Genomic DNA, 23,999 nt, shown 5'->3' with positions numbered 1-23,999 from the left:
CTGCCGAGCCGTTTGCCGGCTTTGCGAGAGAGTGGGTGCCTCCAGCTGCTGGCCGGGATAGGCAGGGCGGGAGCCCTGAGCCTGCAGCCTCGAGTCCGCCCGGCACCCACCATGCCGAACGGAATGAAGCCGGTGGACGCGCTGGACTCGCTGCCCTCCGTCAGCTCGGCCTACGGCAGCGGCGGGCCGCCCGGCACCTGCAAGTACTGGATCCTCGACCTAGGTACGTACGCTTGCCGGGCACGCCCCTCCAGCCCGCTCCCCCGGCTCTGTTCTCTCGGGTGGCTGCCGGGGCGATGGCTGCACGCTTCGAGACGGCAGTGTGTTGTGCTTTAACGCTGGCCTGTGCTATCGGCGGCCCGCCCGGGAGAGGGGGGCTCTCGGAACGGGACGAGAAGCGCTCGTGTTGATTGATTGCGCGGCTGGGGGCATTCTTAATATCTGGGAACTGCTGTTGCTTAGCCTTTCTTTCTTGTAAACGGCATGTAAACGGCCTAAAGGGATCTGTGCCACACACCTTCTTATGATCTGAGTTGGTCTCGGGTCTGTTTCAGGTTTAATTGCGGGGTGGGGGAGGGGTTCAGACCATTCAAGAAAACAGCAGTGTCCTGCATTCGTGTTTTGATTCTCTGGTTCCCTGTCTTGAGAACCGCAGCCATGTAGTAAGACAATGTAAAGTTAGGGGAAGGGACGCTCCAGCCACCACCAGTGTATTTCAAGGGAGTGCGTGTGCCAGGCTTTGGCTTTGCACACAGAACCAGAGTTAAGACCAGGAGACATGACTGCAAAGGTCATTTGAGAAGTCGATGAGCTCCATGTTGAGGAAAAGGCAACAGGATACGAAAGAATGGAGTGAGGGTGGGGAGTGAGGTGTGTGGGTCTCCGCAGAACAGCCGCCCTGCAGTGCTCCAGAGGAGGCTGGCTTCCCAGCAGCAGCTTGCACCATCTGTCCGGACCGTACAGCCATTAAATGAGTTTCTCACTAGGCCGTCTCTGGCTCACAGGCAGGGATGACTTCTAGCAGGATTTTGAGCCTGGCCTGGTACTCTTGCCGTTTGCCCCCCCCCCCCCAAACCATCCGTTATTCACATCTGTGCTTCGGAAGCGGGCCGCAAGAGGGACCAGCCAGGGGGATCTGGTGAGACCTTCTGGGCACTTCCAGAGCTTATTATGAGCTCAAGAGAGAAGGGATGAGGTGGAGGAACCCACCAGAGAAGGAGAGGTCAGAGGAAGGAGGAGGCAGAAAATGTGCCTTTAGCAACTCAGGGGAAGTGGCTCTGTTGACATGTTTGTTCACGAAATGCGAGGAAGACAGCAAAATTATCTGGTTAGAGATAAGTGTTGGCTGCATGAATAGTGAATTTGTTGGTATAAACGTTAGTTTTTTATCAATATTCTGTGTATTTTTTGTTCACAAAGCTATCAAGACATTTTTAAGTCATGAACCATAACTTTTATCATATTTATATTAATTACATTGTTTGAGAATGGCCTTCCTCTCTAGAGGTGTCTGGGTCAGACAGGTCCCTTGTGACACCGTCCACTAGGAATTCTGCACCAGGCGGATGAAAGTAGATGATCCATGAGATCTCTTCACTGAAAATAATAACATCTGGGCAGAAAAAAATCAAAAGTCTGATTTGAAGCCTGAGCCATTCAATAGCTCTGGGCCTTGAGAAAACTACCTTATGTCTCTGAACGTCAGGGTTTTTTTGTCTGTAAAATGGGAATAACAGTAGAGCACTCTTCTCAATGTATCATACACCTCCCCAAAGCTTGGACCAAAATATTTTAATGAGCAGTTTTGCTAAGAGGTAATGGATTTTAAGAAGACAGCATTGTCTTTGTGGAGAGAATTTGAATCCTAGCGTTATTTTAGCTCTTTAGAAATTCTTCTGAAGAGACATTACTTAACTTTTAAATACTGGAGGATAGTTATGCTATCATATTTTTCATTTCCCCGAGGCATATTTTTGTTCTGGCAGTCCTCAGACTATCATGGAAAGTCTAGGTGATGTTATCCAAGCTGTAACCACACAGCTAACACAAATTTGGAAGCAAATTGACATCCACTGGAATTTTCATGGGGAAAAAAAAATCTAATCTCCACAGTAAAGGATAGATGAGAGAAAGCAAAACTGTAGTTAATAATTTTTTTTTGAGAGACATGACTGTCCATCTCTCTCCAAACCTTCATAGCAATTCCAAGACCAGTTCCAAGTTCCTGAATGTCATGTTATATCAGAATGGTATTTTAATACATTCTGATTCTACTTACTTAATTGATTATGTGGAGATAGATGTACATCAGATTGAAAAGGAAAAATGATTTTGAGTAATATCCAAGAAATAAATCCCAAAATAACTTTAAAATGCCCAGCAAATCATAGAAAGTGATTGCAAGGCTTTTATTTAGACCCCCAAGCAATCTGGGAGTTCGTTTGTTGGAGAGTACCTTGGGAAAAGGCTGTTTTTCTGCTTTCTGACATATTCACTAAAGCATTCTCCTTCAAACGTGAATTAGTCTTGCTTGGAACAATCTTCACAAAAGCCCGTTTTATGTGCAGCCCTTGCCATTACCAATAACTGACACAGCCATGAGCCTGGAGAGCTTTACTGCTAAGCAATTGTTAGGAAAAGAACTCAGGTTTTAGGTAAGGTCAAGAACCATAAGTTATGTTTTAAGAGGGTTTCAGTGGGAGAGCCCAGTTACACTGATAAGATAGTGGAACTATTGAATTTGTTCACATTCTGAAATAAGTATATCCTTTTATAGGACACATGGAATCTATTCCAGTGCTGTACATATTCTCCTAAGGAAAAGCATAATGTAGTGATCCTCCTTAACATTAAACAGATGCACACACAGAGGAGTGTGCCTTATCGTTCTCCTTGAACTCGCTTCACATCTTCTGTGTCTTTTTTGATGAGTGTGGATTCTCACCAATGCAATTAAAGGAAAACATTTCAAAGGCTAAATGTAGGGAAGACGTTTCTTTGCCGAAACACGTCATATGCACCTGTTCTGACAGTATGCATCATGTCAGAGATGCGCGTGCACAGGACATTCCGCTTCCTGTGAGTAAAGGAAAACCACCAAAGTGCTCTTAGCACAGCGTCGTATTGTTTCAGCTATGAAGGCCTTTTCACACAAGTTACCATGCAAACTAAATTCTAGCTCAAATCTGTTTTGCTCTTTAAGTATTTTTAAATGAGTCAGAGTTTATGACAGGATATGCATGATAATACAATGGGAATAGTGTGTTGCTGTAGAAGTCAGGCCACCAGCGTTCCTGTGCTTGCTGACCCTGCCAGTATGACCTCCACTAACTCCTTGTTAATCACACTCACCTGCAGCTTCTCACCTGTGCGTACGCATGCCCGCGCGCGCGCGCGCGCGCGCGCACACACACACACACACACACACACACACACACACAGCATCTGCTTGCTGCTGCTGTGTTTGTGTTCTCCGAAAACTACATTAAAGGTAATTTTTTCTTGTAAGCAAACTGCAGTTTTTAAATAATTTTGTTTTCTCACTTTTGACTAATAAAAGATATATTTGTCACTCTGAACTTACGGTGACAGTTTTGAGAAAAATCAAAAACAGTGTGAACACACTGAATTTATGTATATTTCCAACCAAAGTACAAAGAAACTTAAAATTTCTGGCTTTATTTAGGAGGAACATGAAATTCTGAAGTATTAAAATTTTGAAGTTCATAAAATGGACTGAAAATTTCCTCAAAACCCAAAAATTTCCTCTGAGCCCTCGGACAGAACGGCCTTTCGTTGCTCTGGAATCCTTTCTTCTCTCTAGACAAGAAGCAGGCCTCTGCCCTTCGGCTCTGCTCCCTCTCTGGTATGTGCTCTTTCTAAGCATATTTCTTCAGCTAGACTTCAGGATGAACACAAATTTATGGCTCTTATGCTGAAGAATTTCCTCCAGGTGCTCGAAGTTAGCCTTGTGGTGAGCAAGCAAATCCATAAACCCCGGATAGCCTGCCTGAGAGCGTGGGGGTAAATGAGCCTCGGAATGAGTCCATGGGGGCTCCCCTCACTTCCTCTCCCATCTCTGAGGACTGGCTGGGGGTGTGGGGGGAGGAGCCACAGCCCAGATGCTCCTGGTGAGTTTTTACAGTTCTCCCAGAAAACCATGCAGGACTCCACAGTATATGGCCCCAAAATACATAGTTTCTCTGAAACTGTATGCTAACTGTAAAATCGAAAAGAAGACAATGTACAGAAGGAGCAGCAGAGGGGGAAATAGCACAGGCAAGTGCAGATTATATTTGAACACATTTTCTTCTAGTCTTTATATATGCAAACTGATGCCTATTTTACTTATACTTCTAAAACTTACTATAAGAAATTGTCTCACTCCCATCCATTGTCCATTTTCTCAAATGCGTAGTTGAAGAAACTTTCTGTTGTTATATCTTGTTAAAATTAAGAACAGTTCACACTGTCACGGAAACACGTAGACCTGGCAGCTTGAAAAGACGAGAGTTATTCTCGTGTCCAAAGACGCAGTCCTAAGGCAAGCCTCCCTCCCCTCCCCCCCCCCCCACCCCACCACCCTCTCTCATCTCTGAAAGTGGACGGATTATTGTAAGAAGTGGCCCGGTGGCCCATGTGAATAAGGGAGTCTTTAAGAACAAGAAGGAGTGTGCTTATTGTGACGTGGAACTAAAAGCTGAATGTTTTCCTTTTGTCTCTCCCCAGCTAACAAGAAAGCCAGCACATAGCGCTCCCCCAGCCGCCCTCCACCCCTGCCCCCCACGCGGGGCGTCTGCTCACTTCCTACTGTGGCTTCCCTCCCGGGCTGTGGCAGTGCCATTCTGTCACACGGGGCATTAATTAAAGCCAAGGACCGGGTTTGTGCCATTAATTGGTGCTCATAGCAGAGGCGTTCTTTTCCTTGCCTTTGTCTCCCTGCCTGCTTTTGTTCCCTCCTGGAAAGACTCCAGGCCTCCCTTCCTTCCTTCCTTCTTTCTCAATGCACTCGCTCGGCTGCCCCGAGTAACCGCACAGGAGGCCCCGGGATTCTTAGAGAGCTGCCCTGTCCCAAGGCACGTCGGAGATCGGGATCTCACCTCCAGTGTTGGACCCGTGAACAACTCCGCAAACAGTTGCCCTGACCCTCTTTCCTTTGTGTTTTTGGCCTTTTGTCATTGTTTGGGGATGTGATATCCTAGAAAGGGAGTGGGCAGTTTTCAAGAAATTACAGACTCATCATTTGAGAAATCAAATTCAGGTCCATTCAGTTCTTGTAGGGGGCAGGGGGCGATGTCATAAAATCAGACTAAAAGTTTGGGATCGCAACCCTTAACGCTTTGTGTTCTTGGAGTGGGCTGTAACCGTGCGCACACAGGCACACCTTGGACTTTTTGCCTCCTCAGCTGCGGTTAACATTTTAATCCCGTTTTTCAATGCCTCGCCTTAACTTAGAGCCTCATGTCGCCTTTGGGAGAGGTATTCCTGAAATATAATTGTGAACGGGATTCCTAACTGGCTAGGGCTTTCTGTGTTCTTTATTTTTGAACCCAACAACCAGGGACCCTAAAATATAACGCACTAGATACTTGCTTTGTGGTTTGTGGGGGAGGGGGGACCATCCCTTTCCTCATTCTCCACAGCTGGAACTCTTTCCAAACTAATATCCACCCCTTGAGACTGAAGCTTCAGCAAACCTGCTGCGTCGAGGACGTGGAGAGTGATGGTGTTTGGCAGGCTCGCTGCAGAGCGTTCCAAGGCCCTGGTCGTTTCGCCCTTAATGCCGTGTAAAAATTAGCGTACGGTTATGCAGAATGAGTCATGTGGCTCTACGAAAACAAGTTTGCGTGGTTTATCGTGTATTTTGGCCAGCTCTGTTCTTAGGCAATTCATACGTTTTCTAGAGTGCATGAAACAGGCTTTTGCATGTTGGCATGCTGGATGTGGTCTTAATTAAAAATAAAAAATTTGTGCATGAATGAGGAGAGATCTGTCACCACCTGAAACAAATCAATCATGTAGTTTAAACCACTGACTACAGAATGTTCTCTTAAAACCATTTTGCGTGGGAGTGTCTTCATGTATGTCCTGCTTCATTTAGAGGCATTTTCAACTTTAAGGAAATCTACACATCGCCCCCCTAAAAAATCTTTGATCTCTTCTTTAAGAAGATACCCTGACTTATGTCATTTTTTTCCCAACAAGTAGTAAGAAGATGTTAAACAAAAGCATAAATATTCATCGCGAAGAATACGGTTCAAATGTAAGCCTCCCACAAATAAGATGAAATGTTTTACTGCTAACACTTTGTGTTTAATATCAGGAACAGTTATGCCCACAGGTTAAACATTTCATGTTTCTTAGCAGTCTTAGAACCTCTGAAAGGCAGAATCAGACGAAGAGAATGTTATGTGAGCCTCACAGGATTGCTTATTCCCCCCAAATTAGCTTTCTGTTCCCTTAAATGATGATTATCTATTCAGGGCTATAATAAATGCTGTATTGCCCTGGGAATAGCTTCCCAAATAAAGAAATTAAGACTCAAGAACCCGTTATTTTATCACAGAAAAAAACTCATTTTCCCTAAGTCAGCGGTATACTAAATACTAACGAATCTGGTAAACACACAGTATTTGTTTCTATAATAATGTTTTCCTTGTGTAAGTGACGTTAATCGTAAGTAAGTTTGTGAAAAGAACAGCCATTTGACTTTTTGGGAACACAGAGGGTCTCAGCTTCTGAAGAAGCCAAGCAGGAGGATACAGGAGCATTCGGAAGAGTTCTGTTCCTGAGCTTGGAAGCAGACGAGGGCAGCGTGCCCCAGGAGGTCATTGCTCCCCTACACGGCGGTTCCCTGGGGGGGCTGCACAGCCACACGCAGCGCCCTGCCCTGCAGAGCCTGGTCTGGGGCTCACACCTTTCGTTCCTCCGTGTAGGAGAGAGCAGTCGGACCACGCGAGGTGTCACCTCCACTGTCCAGGACTTCACGTGGGGCTGCGCGGTGGGGCCGCTCCGTGTCTGGAGAACTTTCCACGTGAGCACTGATGCTGTGAGCACTGATGCTGCCCCGCCTCTCATTCCCATTTCCCAGCCGGTGTGGCTGGAGAGCCACGGAGCCCTAAGCAGGAGTGTAGGGGCCGGGCTGGAGGGTGTCTGAAAACTCTGGGAGACGTAAATGTCTGCGGTTGCAGGATTTGTGTGTGTGTTTCCGGTCTCATTTTTATGCCGTTTTTCAAAAAATGTCTTTCTTCCATCCAACAAGGATATCTTTAAACATCTGCTTTTGTCCTTGTGTAAAAGTCAGCCCAAATCCCCTCCCTGTCATCACTGGCAAGGTAGCTCCTTGGGGATTTCTTTTCCCTTTGTGACAGCTTAGGCTTTCTATTGCAGAAAAGCCTGCCTGTTCGTCTCCCAAAAACTACATTTCAAGGGCTAACTCGTGTAAAAGGCAAAGAAAATGGCCCTGTTACCCGGAGAAAGCAGGCGTATGGGCTGGAAGCTCTCCTCAAACAAAGCTAGCGTTTGTCCCGGGCAGAGGAGGCTCACGTGAAGAAGGAAGCCCCAACGTAAGAGCGGGGTTGAGAGAAGGAGACAAGAGCTCTGACGACATGGTTGTGTTCTCTGACGGGTGGTTTGTGGCGCATGGGTGTCTGCATCAGGCGAGCAGTCGACCCGACTCGCGTGTGCCTGGTCTCCCCCACCTCCCTGGAAAGGGGTGTCAGATCAGCAGGGCGCCCAGCGGCGTGAGGGGTTTCGTGTCTGCCCTGCGCCTCGACCGGGGGCTGGTCCACCTCTCATCCCTACACCACCCTCTCCCAGTGTCCCGGTCACAGGACACGACAGCTGCCAAACTCCTCTTTTCCTGAAGGCCAACAGCCTGCTGATGAACCGTCACCAGCCACAGACCTACTTGTACCCAGAGCATTCCTGACCCAGCACATGAGCCAGGGCCCATTTTGTTCAGGGTGTAGATAAGTCTGTTCACTCGATGCGTGTTAAATTCCTTACATTGATCCAGACTGGTCCGTCCTTTGAGTTATCCACCGTCGAAACTGACTCTCCCAGGGGCACCTGGGTGGCTCAGTCGGCTCAGTCATAATCCCAGGTTGTGGAATCAAGCCCCGTGTTGGGCTCCATGCTGAGCACGGAGTTAAGATTCTTGCTCTCTTTCCCTCTGCCCCTCCCCTACATGTGTGTGTGCTCTCTCTCAAAACAAAAAAAAAAAAATACAAAAAAAACTTTGTGAGGTATTTTCAAATCTCCACTTTGGCAGTTTGTGATATCCTGTTCATCTGATTAGCCAAGCAAAGGATTATGCCATCTGCTTTCATTTTTATTTAATTTCTTCACGTTTCCTTATTGGAAATTCAAGTGTTGAAATTCACGTGGAGAAAGATTTTTTTTTTTTTTAATTTCCCACACGTGGAGAAAGATCTTTAAGATGAGATGCTTTCCTGACCAGAAATTCTGACAGGTTAGCATTCCCCTCACGAGAATGAATTTGAGAGGGAAAATGACGCTTGCAGTTTTGCATTTGTTGACATAGCCACATTTTCCAATGATTATGTAATGTTTGAAGTGTTTTCAGAACCCACACCAAGAATAAATAGCACTTGGCGATTTCTCTGTGAGCCAAAGGAGCAAGTTTGCACGTGTGACTTCCGTTTGCACGTTTGTCTGGTGAGACATTACGAGCCGTGTGTCCCTAATGCTCCTCGCGTTATGTGGTGGTGAAAAGGCCCTTGTCTCTTCACGACGTGGCCCCCTAAGCACACAGCAGGGTAATCGCCCTGTTTGTGCACACCCTCGCTTTCAACCTCCGCCGAGAGACAAGGTAGAGCGAGTGTTTCTGTTTGAGTACGGTGCTTTCTAGGCGAGTCGGTTTTCATGGGTGCCAGTGATTACATTGTGTTCTTCCACTCGGTCCCCCGAGGTTGGGGGAGATGCTAGTGAACCCTGGTGTGAGTTCACGGGAGGGGCTGCTCCGGGAACAGCGAATGTGCTGGTCACTTTTGTGCGTTTTCTCAGGCAGCAAAGGACATGTGTGCTTTATTACAGCACGAGCTATGGCCAGGCCATGCTGGACCTCTGGTGGAATCTAGGGATCATTTTTAACAAACAACAGCAGCAACTTAGGAGTTTGATCTTCTCATGTTTTCAGTCTCTACTTCATACTGGAAAGCAAATTCAGAGCTCACGTGTTTGCGTTAAGGACCCCCCCCCTTGCACATTTGCCTTTGATGCTCACGCCACATTTTTCATTCCTTACCATTCTGCAGACTCTAGTGCTCAGGCCTTCTGTCCAGCTTCCCACTTTTTCAAAAGGCTGTCTCCTGTGTCAACATGACTTCGTGTGACCGTTTGAGCCCCGGGACCCTGAGCCCTGGGACACCTGGACGTGGGCGTGTGCAGGAGAGGAGGTAACGGCCGATGGCGCCGACGATGTTGTGTCCTGTCGTGTTGCAGGCCTGGTGGATCTTTATTGACGCTGGGGAGCAACTTAAGAATTGCAGGTTCAGAGATGGGCAGAGGCTGTGTAAGAACAACAGTAGGGTAACCGGAATGAGCAAGAAGTCCCTCAGGAAACGTTTCCAGGCACTCGCTCACTTAAGCTTGGAGACATGCTTGCTCCAGTATCTGAAGCACTGGAAGTAGAACCGCATCACTGGGCAGGTCGAGTTCCTCTTCGGTGCACAAAATTCCCCCCAAGTAACAGCCCAGCTTCACCTCGCTCATCATGGTTGTAAATTAACGGACTTAGCCCGTGGAGGTGGTTGTAGTCCCTGTGTAAAACGAAATGTAGACATGTATCTGGGAAAATAAATGCATAGATTCGCTCACTTTTTATGTGATCTTCAAGAGGATTTCTAGTACATTATGGCCTTTTTGTTTTTCTTCATCCCAAAGAGATGTCACCTCAGTTCCAAAAGCAGGGAATTAAAAGCCAATTTGACAAGAGTAGAAATGACAGTCATTATTCAGAAAATTATGCTCTGGAATATTTGAACCCCAACCCAGTCAGCAACCAACTTACTCTTTGTTCCGTAAGTAATTTTCTACATCTGATTCTCACGTGTACGTTGCGACCTTCCTGGTATGGTACAAGAATTTCCTAAATTAAAATGTGATTTGCTGCATCGAATCCTTGACAAGACAGAGGTTTGAGAAACTGCCGGAGGCCAGGTGCACCTGATTAAACCCTGCCCAGTCTGTTCTAAAATAGTCCGATGGAATTACCATCAGACATTGAAAGCAGCTGCCCCAAAGTGTCCTTGAGTTATCTTTCCTGAGCACATAATCTTTCTCTAGCAATAGCTGCTAAATAAACATGCCTTTATGTCCTTATAAGTAGAATTGTAAATTAGCAGTTTGCCGTGGGAACGTGCCAAGCCGAGTTAGGCTTCCCCTGGTTAGCGTGTATATCGAGACATCACCGCATTGTTCGTTTGACACGGATCTTTGACCATGTACAGTGGACAGGAAGATGGGACTCCCTTCCTTCAAAACTAGCTAAAATTGTTGGGGGAGACCCTGAAAGAGAATTTGAAATGTGAGGTTGCAATTTACTGGAAGGTCTCCCAGCATTGACTGTGCACGTCTGCGTGGTGGTCGGGCCTCGTCAGATGTGACACGGCCGTCCGCGCGGGTCCTGTGTGCCTGTTTGGTTGACGTGATGTGGAGTGAGGGGTGCTGGTCTCTGCAGACGTGTGGTGCTGTGGTGGCGGCACACTGGCCCCCCCGAGTGACGGGGCCTTCACTGTCCTCGCGGTCCCTGCTTCCGGTGAGCGATCAGCCCGGCAGCCCGCTTCCCCCTGCTTGCTTCCGGGTCTTCTGCGATTTCTTTTTCTGTGTAAAAATACGAGTATTGCCTCCTGTTTGTGTCAGACTGTAACATTACAAAGTCCGTGCTTGTTCCTTCCCCCCCCAGCCGCCTGGTAAGGACTCACTGTCACTCCATAGTCAGACAGCTACAGGACTTGCATGGCACCCAGCCCAGGACGTGATGGGCCCCGTTGCTTTTGAATGACTGTTGATCTGTAGAGAGCCCTCTTCAAGGTAAAGCCGGCTTTAAACTCTGGAGAGGCAGCATGAACAGAGCAGCAGACATCTCTGCCCTCCTGGAGCCATGTGCTGTGGGGACAGAAAAGGAAGAAAGGCAGGAAGGGAAAACAGGTTCCGGTGAAACGTCGTCGCGATCAGGGCCTGGCATGTCAGAGTCTGTGAACAGACACAATCAGCATTGTGCTCCTCACTCTGCGCACTCACAGGCGCCCTGAGACTTGCCACCATTGCGAAATGGGGGGAGGGTTCAAATGAAATGTGATCCTTCTTAGTCTGCAACTAGCAGGATATGGTCCTTTTGCCTTTTTTTCTTACGTTAAAAAAAAAAAGTGCTCTATGAATCGCAGATGTCTCTAACTTAGTGACTGGGACGAGAAGGCGATTTATCTTCTCCCGACAGTCTCTGTGTTGTGTGTACTCGCACGGTAAGACTCCTTCCTGCAAGGGGCTGGGGTCAGCACTGCTGCTCTCCCTCCTTTCCTGAGCTTTTTTCCTTTTTTTAGGAAGAAATCTAGCGTGGACTTTGCGTGAACTCTGACTTTAGCAAAGAAGCCATCTATGTGGGCTTGGTCTCCCCCTCAAAATAAGAGGACATAAACTTGATTTCCTCTCTTAGGGCTTCAGGCAGATCACAAATGGCTTTCTCATGTATGCACTCGAGTTTCTTTTTAAAAGACTGATGTGCTGATAGTATCTCTTCCTGCTGCAATTTACTTTTTCTTCTTAATAAGGGACAAGTTGTTAAATGGAAAGAAAATGAACTAATCCATGTGGTTTGCTTCATCCATCCATCTCAAAATGATTTCGAGGATGTCCTGGTCACCGTGCCAGGCTTGTGATTACCAAGATGATTAACCCAAATCCCCATTTTCCGGGTACTCGCAGTTGCATAAATACAGTGTGGCAATAAGTCGCGTAGAACTACCAAGGAGTCCTGAAGAAGGTCGCCTCAGCCATCCTACATTTGCAAATAGCACTTTACCGTTTGTAAAGCTCATTCGTCCCATTGTTGCATGTAATCCAACAGTGGCCCTGTGAGATGAGGAAATCCAGATGCCAGGATGTCAGTGTGGGGTCATGGCTGTTGAGGGGGAGAACCAGGCTGAGACTCAGACCCTTTGACAAGCCCACAGTTCCTTTTGCCACATAATTGATCCTCCGTCTGGAACTTGAATCAGGGGATTTTCCCCAAGCTAGAAGAATGCACATCCCCAGACAAGACATGATGTGACCGCAGCCGTTCTTGGAGGCAGGAAGGTTGGGGATGGGTGAAAAAGCAGTGGGACTGGATGCTGAGTCTTTTTTTTTTTACTTCCCAGAAGTTAGGAATCGAGGGAAAGGCAAGAGACAGCAGCTGAAGATGGGAAACAGGAACAAATACAGTTTTCTTTGAGGGTCAGGTTAGTTTCCGCCGTATTTCTCCATTCAGTGCAGTCCTGAATCCACTTTCTGCTCCCTGGTCCCCACCATGCACGATGGGTGCAGTTCACGTTCACACCACTCTCACCACGAGCTCCTGGGCCTGCCTCTGCCTTACAAGAAAGCCCCACGTAGGGCAGATCATTACAAGAATAGCCTCAATCTGCTGTGAATTACCAGCTTGCAAGTAAGTAATTGACAGACTGATGAATTTGACTAAAATTCGGTGGTACTTGTAGCTCATCTCGGAACTGAGGAGGGTCTACCACCAAGTCAGGACGTTGGTGGCATTTACTGTGGTCAACCTAAGTTAGCAGGCAGTGTGCTGAGTCGGGGAGGGAACCTGTAGCTGGTAATCGACTCACTCACCCATTTGTCATTTATTCAACACACACATTTAAGCTCCCAGGATGTGCCACACATCCTGCCGGCAGCTGGGCACGTACTTGTAAACAAACCAGACTCAGCACCCACCCACGTGAAACCTGGAGTCTAAGGTCGAGGTTGGCTTCCTGTCTTGGCAGTTATCCAGCTGGGAGAGTACCGTCACGAAAGGGTTATACAGAGCTGGGACCATAGCCCTCCACCTGAGGATTACTCTTATTGGCCTGAGCCATCCACAGTGTAATCCGGCAGAAAGGTGAGGTTTTAGAGGAAGGGGGCCTGCCCGAGTGGTGTTTATACCTGGGCAGGACATGTTAGACTCAGCGTATCACAGCCACCGGGAACCCTTCTAGAAAAGGCACCTCTGTGCAGGCCAGTAATTTAAGATCTTCCCAAGGAGACCTTCTAAAGCCCTGTTGGTTGTGTGATTGACGCTTACCTTGTGCCCAGTAACGTTAGGGACCTTAGTTCCACTAGGTACCATTAGGACACATTGGTTAAAGTTGCAACAAAGCAGCTGGTCTAGTGGTCAAAGTGTGTTCCTCAGTTAACAACAACAACAAAATTAGCAGGACTCTATTCCATTCTATTAATGAATATATTAAGTTTCAATGATTTTTAAGTTTTTAAATTCCTGATTGTCACATTATGTCACAAGCAAGTAACGAGCATTTAAATGGAGCGTTTAATTCATTGATTTGGGTAGAAGTTTGTATAGTGTAAAGAAAGAAATACAATTTGTTGTGTTTTCGAAGAGTGTCAAGTAGCATGAAAAAGTGAGCGTTACTGTTAAAGGCAAAGTAGAAAGAGAAGGAATTTATTTTGCTTTTGATTTAGGGGTTTTTTTGCTTGTTTTTTATTTAATTGCTGATCACCAGAATTGTGGCCAGTGTGTCAGACCTTGCACTAGACAAAGTGTCTGCTCATCTTGGAGACAGGTGAAGAAATCTCCTTCTACATTTTCAGACTTCTAAAGTAAAATAGTTTTTTCAAGGTAAAATTTAAAATTTGACCTAAAAAATAAAATAAAGTAAAATAAAAACAAAACAAAACAAAACAAAACAAAACAAAACAAAACAAAATAAAATAAAATAAAATAAAATAAAATAAAATAAAATTTGACAAAATTGTACAGTCTCCAGGCTGGCTCGGTCAGTAGAGCATGCGACTCTTGATCTCGGGGTTGGGAGTTTAAGCCCCATGATGGGCATAGATCTTACTTAAAAACAACAACTGAAACAGTGCTGCTTAAAATGCAACAAAACTTTCTCCTTAGTTCGTAGTGGCTGCCAGATTTTTCTAAGTCCTAAATATTCCAGTAAAGTGAAACAGTGTCATTAAGTGATTTGATAAAGAGCAGCCCAGGAAGAGAATGGCTGTTCCCTTAGAAACAGCAGTTCATCTGTAACCGGTGAGCTCCGGCCTTGGGCAGCTCTGCCTCCTTCCGGGTCTGGGATGGAACGTTCAGGCCACGGCCACGTTTATAACGCGTGACCTGCCAGGTGAGGAGGAAGTCTCTTTTGAACCTATTTCCCAAAGTGCAGCGAACCAAACGCTCTGCAGCTGAGCCCACAGGGAGAGGCTAGCTCCTTTGCAGGCAAGGCTAGAATGCCCTGGGAAGTATCCGGGCAGAGGCAGCCGCGTCCCACAAAGCGTTATTGATGGGCTGCAGTTCATGCCCTCGTGCCTCCAAAGGCCGGCTGGGGCTGCTGACCAGAGGAGAGGTCTTTGTGCTGCAGGGCCTGCCCCGAGTCCCTGCCCACCACTGCCCACGCCCATCTAAGTGCCCTCCCGCTTCTCAGTGACCCTGCAGGCTCTGGTGAACAAAGACTGTGTCAGGGTAACAGCGGGCGTCCCCTTTTCAGTAAGGATTCATGCTGTGTGCTACACTGCTCCTGTGCCACACTCCCCCAGATTCTCACTTGTAGGCACAAGAACACGTGTGAGGTTCATTTGTTGGCTTAGCTGGTGCTCCCTGTTACTTGGAACGTGTAAGTATTCTGCTTATGAATGTCAAGACCTGTAATTGATTGGGTTTTATTGAAGTAAGAGGGCCTCTGTCTCTTTCCTGCCTCCCTCAATTCATACGAGGCACAGTGGGCCCCATCAGTGACACTTGTCGTAGGTTGGCCAGCCCCGGACGTCTCGCAGCCTCCGCCTGAGTGCCACCTCCATTGTCCTCTGTCTTGAGTTACCCGGCTGAGTGAATGTATGTGGAAGACGTGACTGCCCTTCACACGTGGGCTGTGAATCAGCTCGCTCTACTTCTTAGGGCTGGGGATTTCTGACGCCTCCTTCAAGAAGCCTTCTGGGATCCGTCTACTCAATTCCCCTTCTTCCCAGCCTCTAACAGGATTTGTACTCGCTTATAGTTCTGGCCTCATAGTTATGTGGTCCTGGAAAACACTACATGGCGGATCCCATGGGTGAAGGACGGTTCTATTCATCTTTGTCCAGTGGCACGTACAGGGCTTGGCTCTGAGTCCCAGCACACTAAAGGACTGTGGAAGTGTCACCTGCTGTGGCTGACCCAGCATCTTGCTAATAAAATTAGTTGGAACTTAAAAAAAAAACCTGCAGTTGAATAAATTGTCATTTGGCACGTGGATTACCCCAACCTCCCTCTTCTTTTTGTCCTTCTTGTTGTCTCTACGTGAAAGTTCCTGAGGCTAGGCACTGTGCTTCCCTGTTTGCCTTTATCCTGAATTGGCACCTGAGAAAATTTCTAGGAAGTACTTACTGTATGCTGTGGCCAGCTTAATGGTGTAATTCTCTCCTGCCTCTTTAGATGGTACCTGAGGAAAAGGAGAGATGTGGAAATATTGTAGTGACTTTCATTTTAAAATAAAGTTATAAACGAACGAATCTAGATCCACACATCTCTGTGCACATACCCACACAGGGGAAAAGGTTTTTACTTGTCAACTGAATTCTGTATTGCTTAGTTTTGAACCAAAGTCTGGCTCTGAGAAAATCTAGATTTTTAAGAATGAGCGATCCTGCTTGAAATGTGTCATCTGTTTATGGAAGATTAGACCCTCCACCCATGCAAGGCTTGGGCCAGGGAAGGAATGAGATGGCAATTAGACAGGGATCCGCCGTCTCGTCCAGGAGTCTGGAGCAGGAGTGGGAAACTACTGTTGACTCTCTCGCATATAATCACAGGATTGGGAGGGATTAGCTCTCCTGCTTTGTAACTGCAGCACATAATGTCTCCGGTGCCACCGAGGTAAACAAACGAATACAGGTGTCTGTGAAATAGTATCGTCTCAAAGAGTAATTTTAATATATTTTTCAGGCTTCAGAAGACTTAAGAAAATAACAAGCATAGTGAATGATCTTCTTCCTCATTCCATTTCTTAAGGTGTAAAGCATTTTACTCTGTTTCACTAGACTGACACCCTCAAGTCAGGTGCTCAGGAAAGGGCCAGGCAGTGTCCTGTCACCGGTTTTCAGTTTGTAAAGTCCTGCCTCATAACTGCTTGGATTTGGTGAGTGTCAGCTGTCTTCTAAGCTTTTTTTAGGTCTCTTTTTTTCTCCTGAAAAAACAATTCAGGGTCAACTCTCTTTAATTTTTGAGATCCAGTGAGAAGATTCACTCGGATACATTTTCTGCAAAGCATTGTTGGTTATTTGAGGAAGGCTTCCCCTCACATTTCTTTTAAAAATGTGCCGCTGGTATTTACTTGGACGAGAGAAGTCACTTCGAGTCTGAGAGAAAGACCCCCTGCGCCTGCATAGTTCCGGGGTCTGGCCCCAGGCCGGATCTCCCACCAGACCAGCCGGCATTACCCCCTTTCCCAGCTGCTGACTTCACTCTTGACACAGCGTTCCAGATGGGTGTCATTTGTCCCAAAGTCTGACCAGGTCAAATCCATTCTGATGTGGGTACGTGCACACGTCCACGCTTTATTTACAGAGCCGTACTTTTTGTTCACTGGTAGTGAGTCAAACTGATGTCTTTATGCACCAGGATTAGTTCTTAGTTTCTTTTGAAATCTTCTTTTGTAGCTTGTGTTTATCAAGAAAGTGGGTGAACGTGGTTTTAAAGACCACCTGTGTGATGGTCTTCAGGGGATTGGTGACTTGGGGTTTTGGGGGGAGCAGGACGTCCTGAGGAGAATCGTCTCTGGGAACAACTCAGGTTCAGTAAAGCTTTGAAAGGTGTGTGCGCGAGACAGCGGACCTTCCCTTCCCGCGTTTCCAGGCCGCAGGTAGGCAGCGGGCACAGCCGGGCGCCCGCCTGCAGGCGAACGCAGCCTGCGGGCAGCACGGCCGGAGGATCTGTCTGTAGGCCGTTCGGTCAAACCTGCCGTGTCTCTCTCACCCTTCAGACTCGCTGTCCGTCTCCAGTAACGATGCCAGCCCGCCCGCCTCCGTGGCCTCTCTCCAGCCCCACATGATGGGGGCCCAGAGCTCCCCGGGCCCCAAGCGCCCGGGCAACACGCTGCGCAAGTGGCTGACGAGCCCGGTGCGACGGCTGAGCAGCGGCAAGGCCGACGGGCACGTGAAGAAGCTGGCGCACAAGCACAAGAAGAGCCGGGAGGTCCGCAAGAGCGCCGATGCCGGCTCGCAGAAGGACTCGGACGACAGCGCAGCCACCCCGCAGGACGAGACGGTGGAAGAGGTCAGAGCCCCCCGGCCTTTCCCCTGGAGGCGTGGGGATGCCCGTTTGTCGTGGGAGCACGCTCCTTCGGTTCCCTTTCCCGTGGGTCCCTGTGACCGTCAGCTCGTTCCATCCCCCGTTAGCAGACTGGATTCGGTGGGGACGGGCGGGCCCTGGCAGCTCCGTGTTGACCTGGTCGGGACCCACGGTGGCTCCCGAGAAGGAGCGCAGGGTTCCGAGCGTCCCCCCGGGCCTGCTCCAGCGGGAAGCAGGCGCCCTGCTGGCCCAGCCCGCCTGGCCCCGCTGCCACAGACAAGCCAGGAGGTGCCGCTCAAGCTGCGAAGGTGCAGGCCGTCCCCGAGCTCGGACTAGACCACGGCCGCAGCGTTGCGCAGGCAGGGCCCCAGCTTCAGATGTGCAGGGGCCAGAGGGGTGTGGGTGTCCTCAGTTCATGCTTAACATCTGTCCTCCCCAGCCGACACAGGACGAGCTTACTTTGCTAACCAGTAAACAGTGGATCGTTCCCACGTCATTACAGATACACGGGTATCTGCCAGCCGGGAATTTTTCTAAGTTCCCTTTTCATTCAGGGGTGGGAGCTTTAAATTACACCGCAAGGAACAGAATCCCTTCGTGACCCCCAGGCTAGGCTGTCGGGCTGGTGGTGGCAGTGAGGGGCCCTCAGAGTTTTTAACTGAGGCCCGCCACCCCCAGCCCTACCCAGCTCCCTCAAAAAAAAGAAAAAGGCAGACAGATAGGATAAGATTCGTATCGTTTAATTTGTTTTCCAGACATGGGTTTTCTGCTGCTTTTTTCCTGGGCATGTTCTGCCCTGGGTTTTCACTGCAGTAATGTGGTTTATTATGTCCTCATCTGTCTGTTTTCTACATCTGTGTCCTCTTAGTAGAAATAAAACTGACAACTTTTCTAAAAGTGAAAGCCGAGTAAAAGTAATGTGAGACTAAATTCAGATTCTTCCAGAGCATTTTGAACTGTATTAGTCTTCATGCCATTATAGTTTCAGTGAATTTTATTCTAGCAAGTTATCAGAAACAAAATGGAAGTAGACGAGAGAAACCGAATGAGAGTTATTAAGGGTTCAGGCTTTTGAACTGGTCCCCGGGGAGGGGGTGGTGGTGGACGACAAGATGTGTTCAAAGCCTAACGGATAATGCTGGTGGTCTCTTCAGAAGACACGCGCGGGGGCCCTTCTCTGGTCCGAGTCTGCAAGCAAGGTAGCTGGTGTGCAGAAAGGGATGAGCGGTTCCCATCGGGGGTGGAAAGAGCTTGCTCCTGATTTCTGTCCCCTCCGTTCCTGTGCCGGCCACACTTCCCCCAGTTCACCCTTTAGGGCTCTGTCTGTGACCTGATGTTGACAGTCGGGCCTGGAACGTGACGCGCGGACGCTGGTTTGATTTCAGAGGGGCCGGAACGAGGGCCTGAGCAGCGGCACACTCTCTAAGTCCTCCTCGTCGGGCATGCAGAGCTGCGGGGAGGAGGAAGGGGAGGAGGGCGCCGACGCCGTGCCCCTCCCCCCGCCCATGGCCATCCAACAGCACAGCCTGCTGCAGCCGGATTCACAGGACGACAAGGTACGGGCCCCGCCACCTAGCACCAGCGTCACAGCAGGGCTGAGAACAGGTGGCGGGAAGCTGTGCGGCCTGTTTTCACCCCACACGTAGGAATACCAGAGTCAGTTTAGAGCAAGCAGTGGGCCAGCACGTGTCATTTCTCCTACAGACACATTCACTGCATTTTTAATAATGCTTCAGTAAGTGCTGCCTCTAAAGTAACTTTATTTTCTTTTTACCGTACTGACCAGTGTCCTTGAGACAGGAGTCAAAGAAATCTCACACAGTCTTGGGGTCGCAGCCCTGAATGAACACTAGGGCATCTTGCTCTCTCTGCTAGGTGTTTTTGCACACGGGCGTTGTTTCCAGATGACGTGGTGCTGCTGTCCAGTTGGTCTCCCCGGCATGCCTGCCGTTAGTGCCAAGGGTCACCTGGGGTGCAGGGATAGGTGCCAGGGTCTAGGAATCGGTTCACAACCATGAGTCTCCTCTTCAGGTGTATGTGGAGGCTTCAAACCAATCTTGGGTTTTTGTTTGTTTGATCAGTTCTTACCTGATCTACGACAACTTTGTGCATCCCAGGTGTAGAGCCCTAACGTATCAAAATGGAAAGCTGGTAACTGGCTTGTACGTCCCCTTACGTTCTGGCCCCGGTGTGCTTCCCAAAACTGGCAGGTGTTGAAAACCATGCTATGAAGTCATCACCGGAGACCTTTTCTTTTTTGGCAGTAACGAAGTTTTCTGAGTAAAACAGATGTTTTCATCATTTTCCCCCATTCTTCCTCTTTTTCCTTCCCTGACTCCCTCCTCCGTGCTAACACGGTCATTTGCTGGACTGCCTGTGTTTTATGATCTGGACTCTGCCCCAGCCCCGTGACCGACAAGTGTGAGGCCGAGGCCGGCTACGCAGTCATAGCCTGGGCAGCCATCTCCCGCCTCCTCCCGCTTTGTGGCTCGGAGCGCGCGGTCAGGGCGCTGCGGGTCTTGGCTGAGGACGTGGCTTGGGTTGGAGTCTGGCGTTTGGGGGCATCTGAGGCGCTGGCCGCGTGCTGCGGGAGCTGAGGGGAGGTGACAGAGGACCTCGCCCCCTGCACAGAGTAGCCTCGGCAGGAAATGGGAATACGTCACTTCTCAGACAATTCCTAAACTGCTTTGTGACGTTCTAAGCGATACCTTCTTTTAAAGCACAGAACTGACATTTCTCAAATCTGATGGTTAGCCAAAGTGAGGTGGAGGGCCTGGTTGACTTGTTCCCCCAAGAAGAGTATTTTTCTCCATTTGGAGAGTGGATTGCACAGTGTACTTTGGTCTGCTAGAATCACGTATCAGTTGCTGCGTCACCTCATTGGGTTTTATCAGTAGCAGCTCTTCATTTGCAAAAGTCTGTAGTGATATTCCCAGCGAGTATATTACCTTGTGACTAATATCTTGTTTTGTTCTGTTTTCTCTTTTTGTAAACTTTCACTGCAGCATTATGTTGATTTGTGTTCTGTGTCCGTTTTGGCTCAGTTTCCTTACCTCTCCATTTGAATTTTTTTCTTCGTTTTCTGCACCCCATACTGCAGATTTCATTAGACCAAACCAACATTTGTTTTGCAAAGCGCATACATGGATCCACATACGTAAAAGCCTTGCTGTGAATGTACAAACCCGTATCTGTCTACTGTGAGAAATGCATCGTTAGGACAGCTAGCCGTGTGTCGCATGCTTCCCTGCTGTCCTTAATATGAAGCAAGGTTCATATTATGCCCTCTTCCAGTCTCCGGTTAATTGATGGCACGAGTAATCTGCAAACATGCCGTGTTTGCTGATTACTGAAACTTGAATTCAGTAGTCCCTCCCTGAAATTCCTTAACTGTCACCCCCTGTGCACCCCGATTCTAGCCATAAATGGCATCTGGTAGCTTGTGAGGCCACAGATCTTCTGTACTCTGCACTAATCATTGGGGAAATGGATGGCACAGAAAATGGTGAGCTCGTCCCCCTCTGCCCTGTCTGGTCAGTGCACCCTGGTTCCTTTCCTTTTCGTTCTTGTTTCTTTCTTTTAACCCCATAAACACAGGAAAGCCATTTTTAGTATCCTGTTTTGTTTTCCGGGTTATTTAAGGATTCACTCATTAGAACTTAAGCCTTTCATTCTTCCGTTGATCAGATTCCGTACTTTTTTTTCTGCTTAGCCACTAGCCTTGCTGGCAGTTGCCAAAGTTATAGTAAGAATCTCCCCGTGCCCGGTCACCTCTTTTGAAAAACATTATGATGTTACATGACTGAGGATTAAAAACAGACTTTGTCTGCTTTCCACATGTATCCCAGACAGGTTTTATTTAATATTTCATGTCAGAATATTGTAAATTTAAAAGGATGACTTTAAATAAATGCAAACAAAGACAAACTTGTGGTCTTTTTGTCTGGACTTACTTTGAAAAAGAGCTTGAGCTTGCAGGAGAATTTACTGTCTGTCCGGTGACTAACGTGAGGCATTCCCCCTCCCCCCTTTCTTTTTCTTAACTTCTTCTGTAGGCCTCTTCCCGGTTATTAGTCCGGCCCACCAGCTCCGAAACGCCAAGTGCGGCCGAGCTCGTGAGTGCGATTGAAGAACTCGTGAAGAGCAAGATGGTAAGGTTTCCCAGACAGAGCGAGCCTGAGCTTTGGAAACCACTCTCGGGGCTGCTGAATGTGCTTGGGGCGTGTTACACAGGTGGAGGCCCCAAGGCCACCCTCCCTTCTGACCACCCTGCAAATTTGGGGGTCCCCAACATCACCCTCAGGTTCAGTCATTGGCTTGGACGACTTCCAGAACTCAGAGAAGGCGTTGTACCCGCAGTTGTGGTTTATACTGTGAAAGGACAGATTCAAGTCAGCCAGGGAGGAGGTGACACGGGGCAGGGTGCAGCTGTGGTTCAGGGTTCAGGCTTCCAGCTGTCCCCTCCCGGTAGGGTCATGCAGAGTGCTGACGTCTCCTGTCCTGACAGTGGTGTCTGACATCATTGCATGTCACACACGGAGAGTCTGGGCAGCCAGGGATGCTAACCCGAGCCCTGGTGTTCAGAGTGTTTATTTGAGCTCAGTCATGTACGCAAGACTGACTGCTTGCGTGGCTCCCCTTTGTCCCCTGCCCCTCCAGAAATCAGGACCCCACGTGGCCCAAAGCCCCCAGCAAGAGTCATACCGTTGGCATAGACGCTCTGTCTTGGCCCGAGGCCCCTCTGTAAACAAACATTCCCGTCAAGCAAGATATCCCAGGAGATTGGAGCTGCCTCCCAGGAGCCAAGATTATAATCCATTCCTGCACCCTCACTGATAGCAGTGCTAACACCATTACGGCTGTGGTCGGGTCGGGTCGGCCCCACTCGTCCACGGTGTGCCCAGGCTCAGTGGTACCCACAGATAGGTTGACAGTTTCTTTTGCTGTCTCTGAGGTCTTTCTTCCGGATTTACAGTGTACAGGAGAGAAAAGCGTGCGTTATTATGTAAGGGCTTTATTTTCTGAGTGACCTCTGCATTTCCAGTTGGTCAACATGGATTTGTTTAATAAAAGCCCCAAAGTCAACAATACTGATTTGAAGTTAGATAGGTGTGCGTTGCTTCTAACTGATTCAAAGCAATTCTGTGTTTCTTCAGTTTTCCTATGAGATGGAAAAACCATTATTGGCAACAACATTTACATTACTATATCCTACAACTCCCGTAAAGTGACTTCACATCATTTAAACGTCACCTCTCTGAAAATAAAAGCCCCCAGCCTCTCTTACCAGTCCATCTTCCAGAGGTAACCACTGTGATCAGTTTGGTAGATTTCCCTGCAGACGTTTTCTCGGCAGGTGCACACACATGCGGGGAGGTGAGAGGGACAGGATGCTTGTGCCTGCGCTTTCTTTCAGAGGGGATTTGTGCAGTTTTTAAGATTTTGAGACTCCGTATATCTTGAGCATCTTCTCACATCAGCACATACAGATTTACTTCATTTTTTGTACTGGCTGCACAGTAGTCCACTGTATAGATGGCAGTGATCGTCTCCTGAGGGCTTACTCTGACCCAGGCCCCATTCTCAGTGCTGAGCATGTATTAACATATTGGAAGTCCAATGAGGTAGGTAACACACTATTGTCATTTTATTTTACACATGAAAAAACTAAAGCCACAGAGTTTAAAAACTTAACCAGCCACGAAGGAGCAGAGACCTCATTATGCTATACTTTATTTAAATACATCCCTAGTAATAATACGTACGTGTGTATGTGTGTGTGTATAAAGTTTTCAGTTTTGCACTACTGTAAACACCCATGTTGGCTATGTGTGCGTGGTTGTGTCTGTAGGGTAGATTTTCAACGTTGGAATTGCCAGATCAAAGAGTATACTTTTTAAGTTTAGACATTTATCTTCCTTCCATCAGGTATTAACTGGGTAATGTTAGATCATTCCCATTTCTTCTACCCCGAGACAGCTTCTAATCAATCATCTGATCATTCTAATCATCAGAGACTACAAAAGAAACTGTCAACCTATCTCTGGTACCACTGACCCTCAGCACACCTTCAGACACTTCCAAACTAATGAAACTATGGTTGACTCAGTCAAGTGGGAATTCTGTCAAGAAAAACTCCAGACTGTCTCACTCCACCATCACTGGAATTTCTTCTCAGGCAGTCATGTTCTGAAAGTGACATGATGGGCTTGGAAGTTAGGAAGGTTGCTAGTACTTGGTAGATAACCCAAGAACTTGACCCCACTGGTCAAGAATTTGGGATCATTGCAGTTTGAACTGCGCTAAAGCACATCCTGGCTGTCTCTTTGAGACAACTCGATTGATGGTCTAAACAAAGGGTACTTAAGTTGTACCCAGTGAGCTTTCAAACACCCTTAAACATTTTTAAAACAGTCATTTGTACTCCTCAGTTATATGATCATTAAAATTATTCTTGTCTAATAATTGAAATAGTTTTCCCAAGCAATGCTCT

At 47.9% G+C, this 23,999-nt stretch overlaps 1 protein-coding gene across 1 annotated transcript in view; it reads left to right on the top strand.

Moving 5' to 3' along the window:
- Positions 1 to 23,999, top strand: part of TRIO (trio Rho guanine nucleotide exchange factor) — a 234,770-nt gene that overhangs the window by 174,780 nt on the left and 35,991 nt on the right. Inside the window, exons 34-36 of the mRNA XM_047094013.1 lie at positions 17,199 to 17,491; positions 18,892 to 19,062; positions 21,562 to 21,657. Of these exons, the coding sequence (XP_046949969.1) occupies positions 17,199 to 17,491; positions 18,892 to 19,062; positions 21,562 to 21,657 (560 nt within the window). The remainder of the gene's footprint in view (positions 1 to 17,198; positions 17,492 to 18,891; positions 19,063 to 21,561; positions 21,658 to 23,999) is intronic.

The sequence above is a fragment of the Lynx rufus genome, unplaced genomic scaffold (genome assembly GCF_022079265.1).
Source record: "Lynx rufus isolate CCGP_SWC_20201006 ecotype Redwood Valley unplaced genomic scaffold, mLynRuf1.p SCAF_1, whole genome shotgun sequence".
In the NCBI taxonomy this organism is placed as follows: domain Eukaryota; kingdom Metazoa; phylum Chordata; class Mammalia; order Carnivora; family Felidae; genus Lynx; species Lynx rufus.
This window is presented reverse-complemented; position numbering and strand designations above follow the sequence as displayed.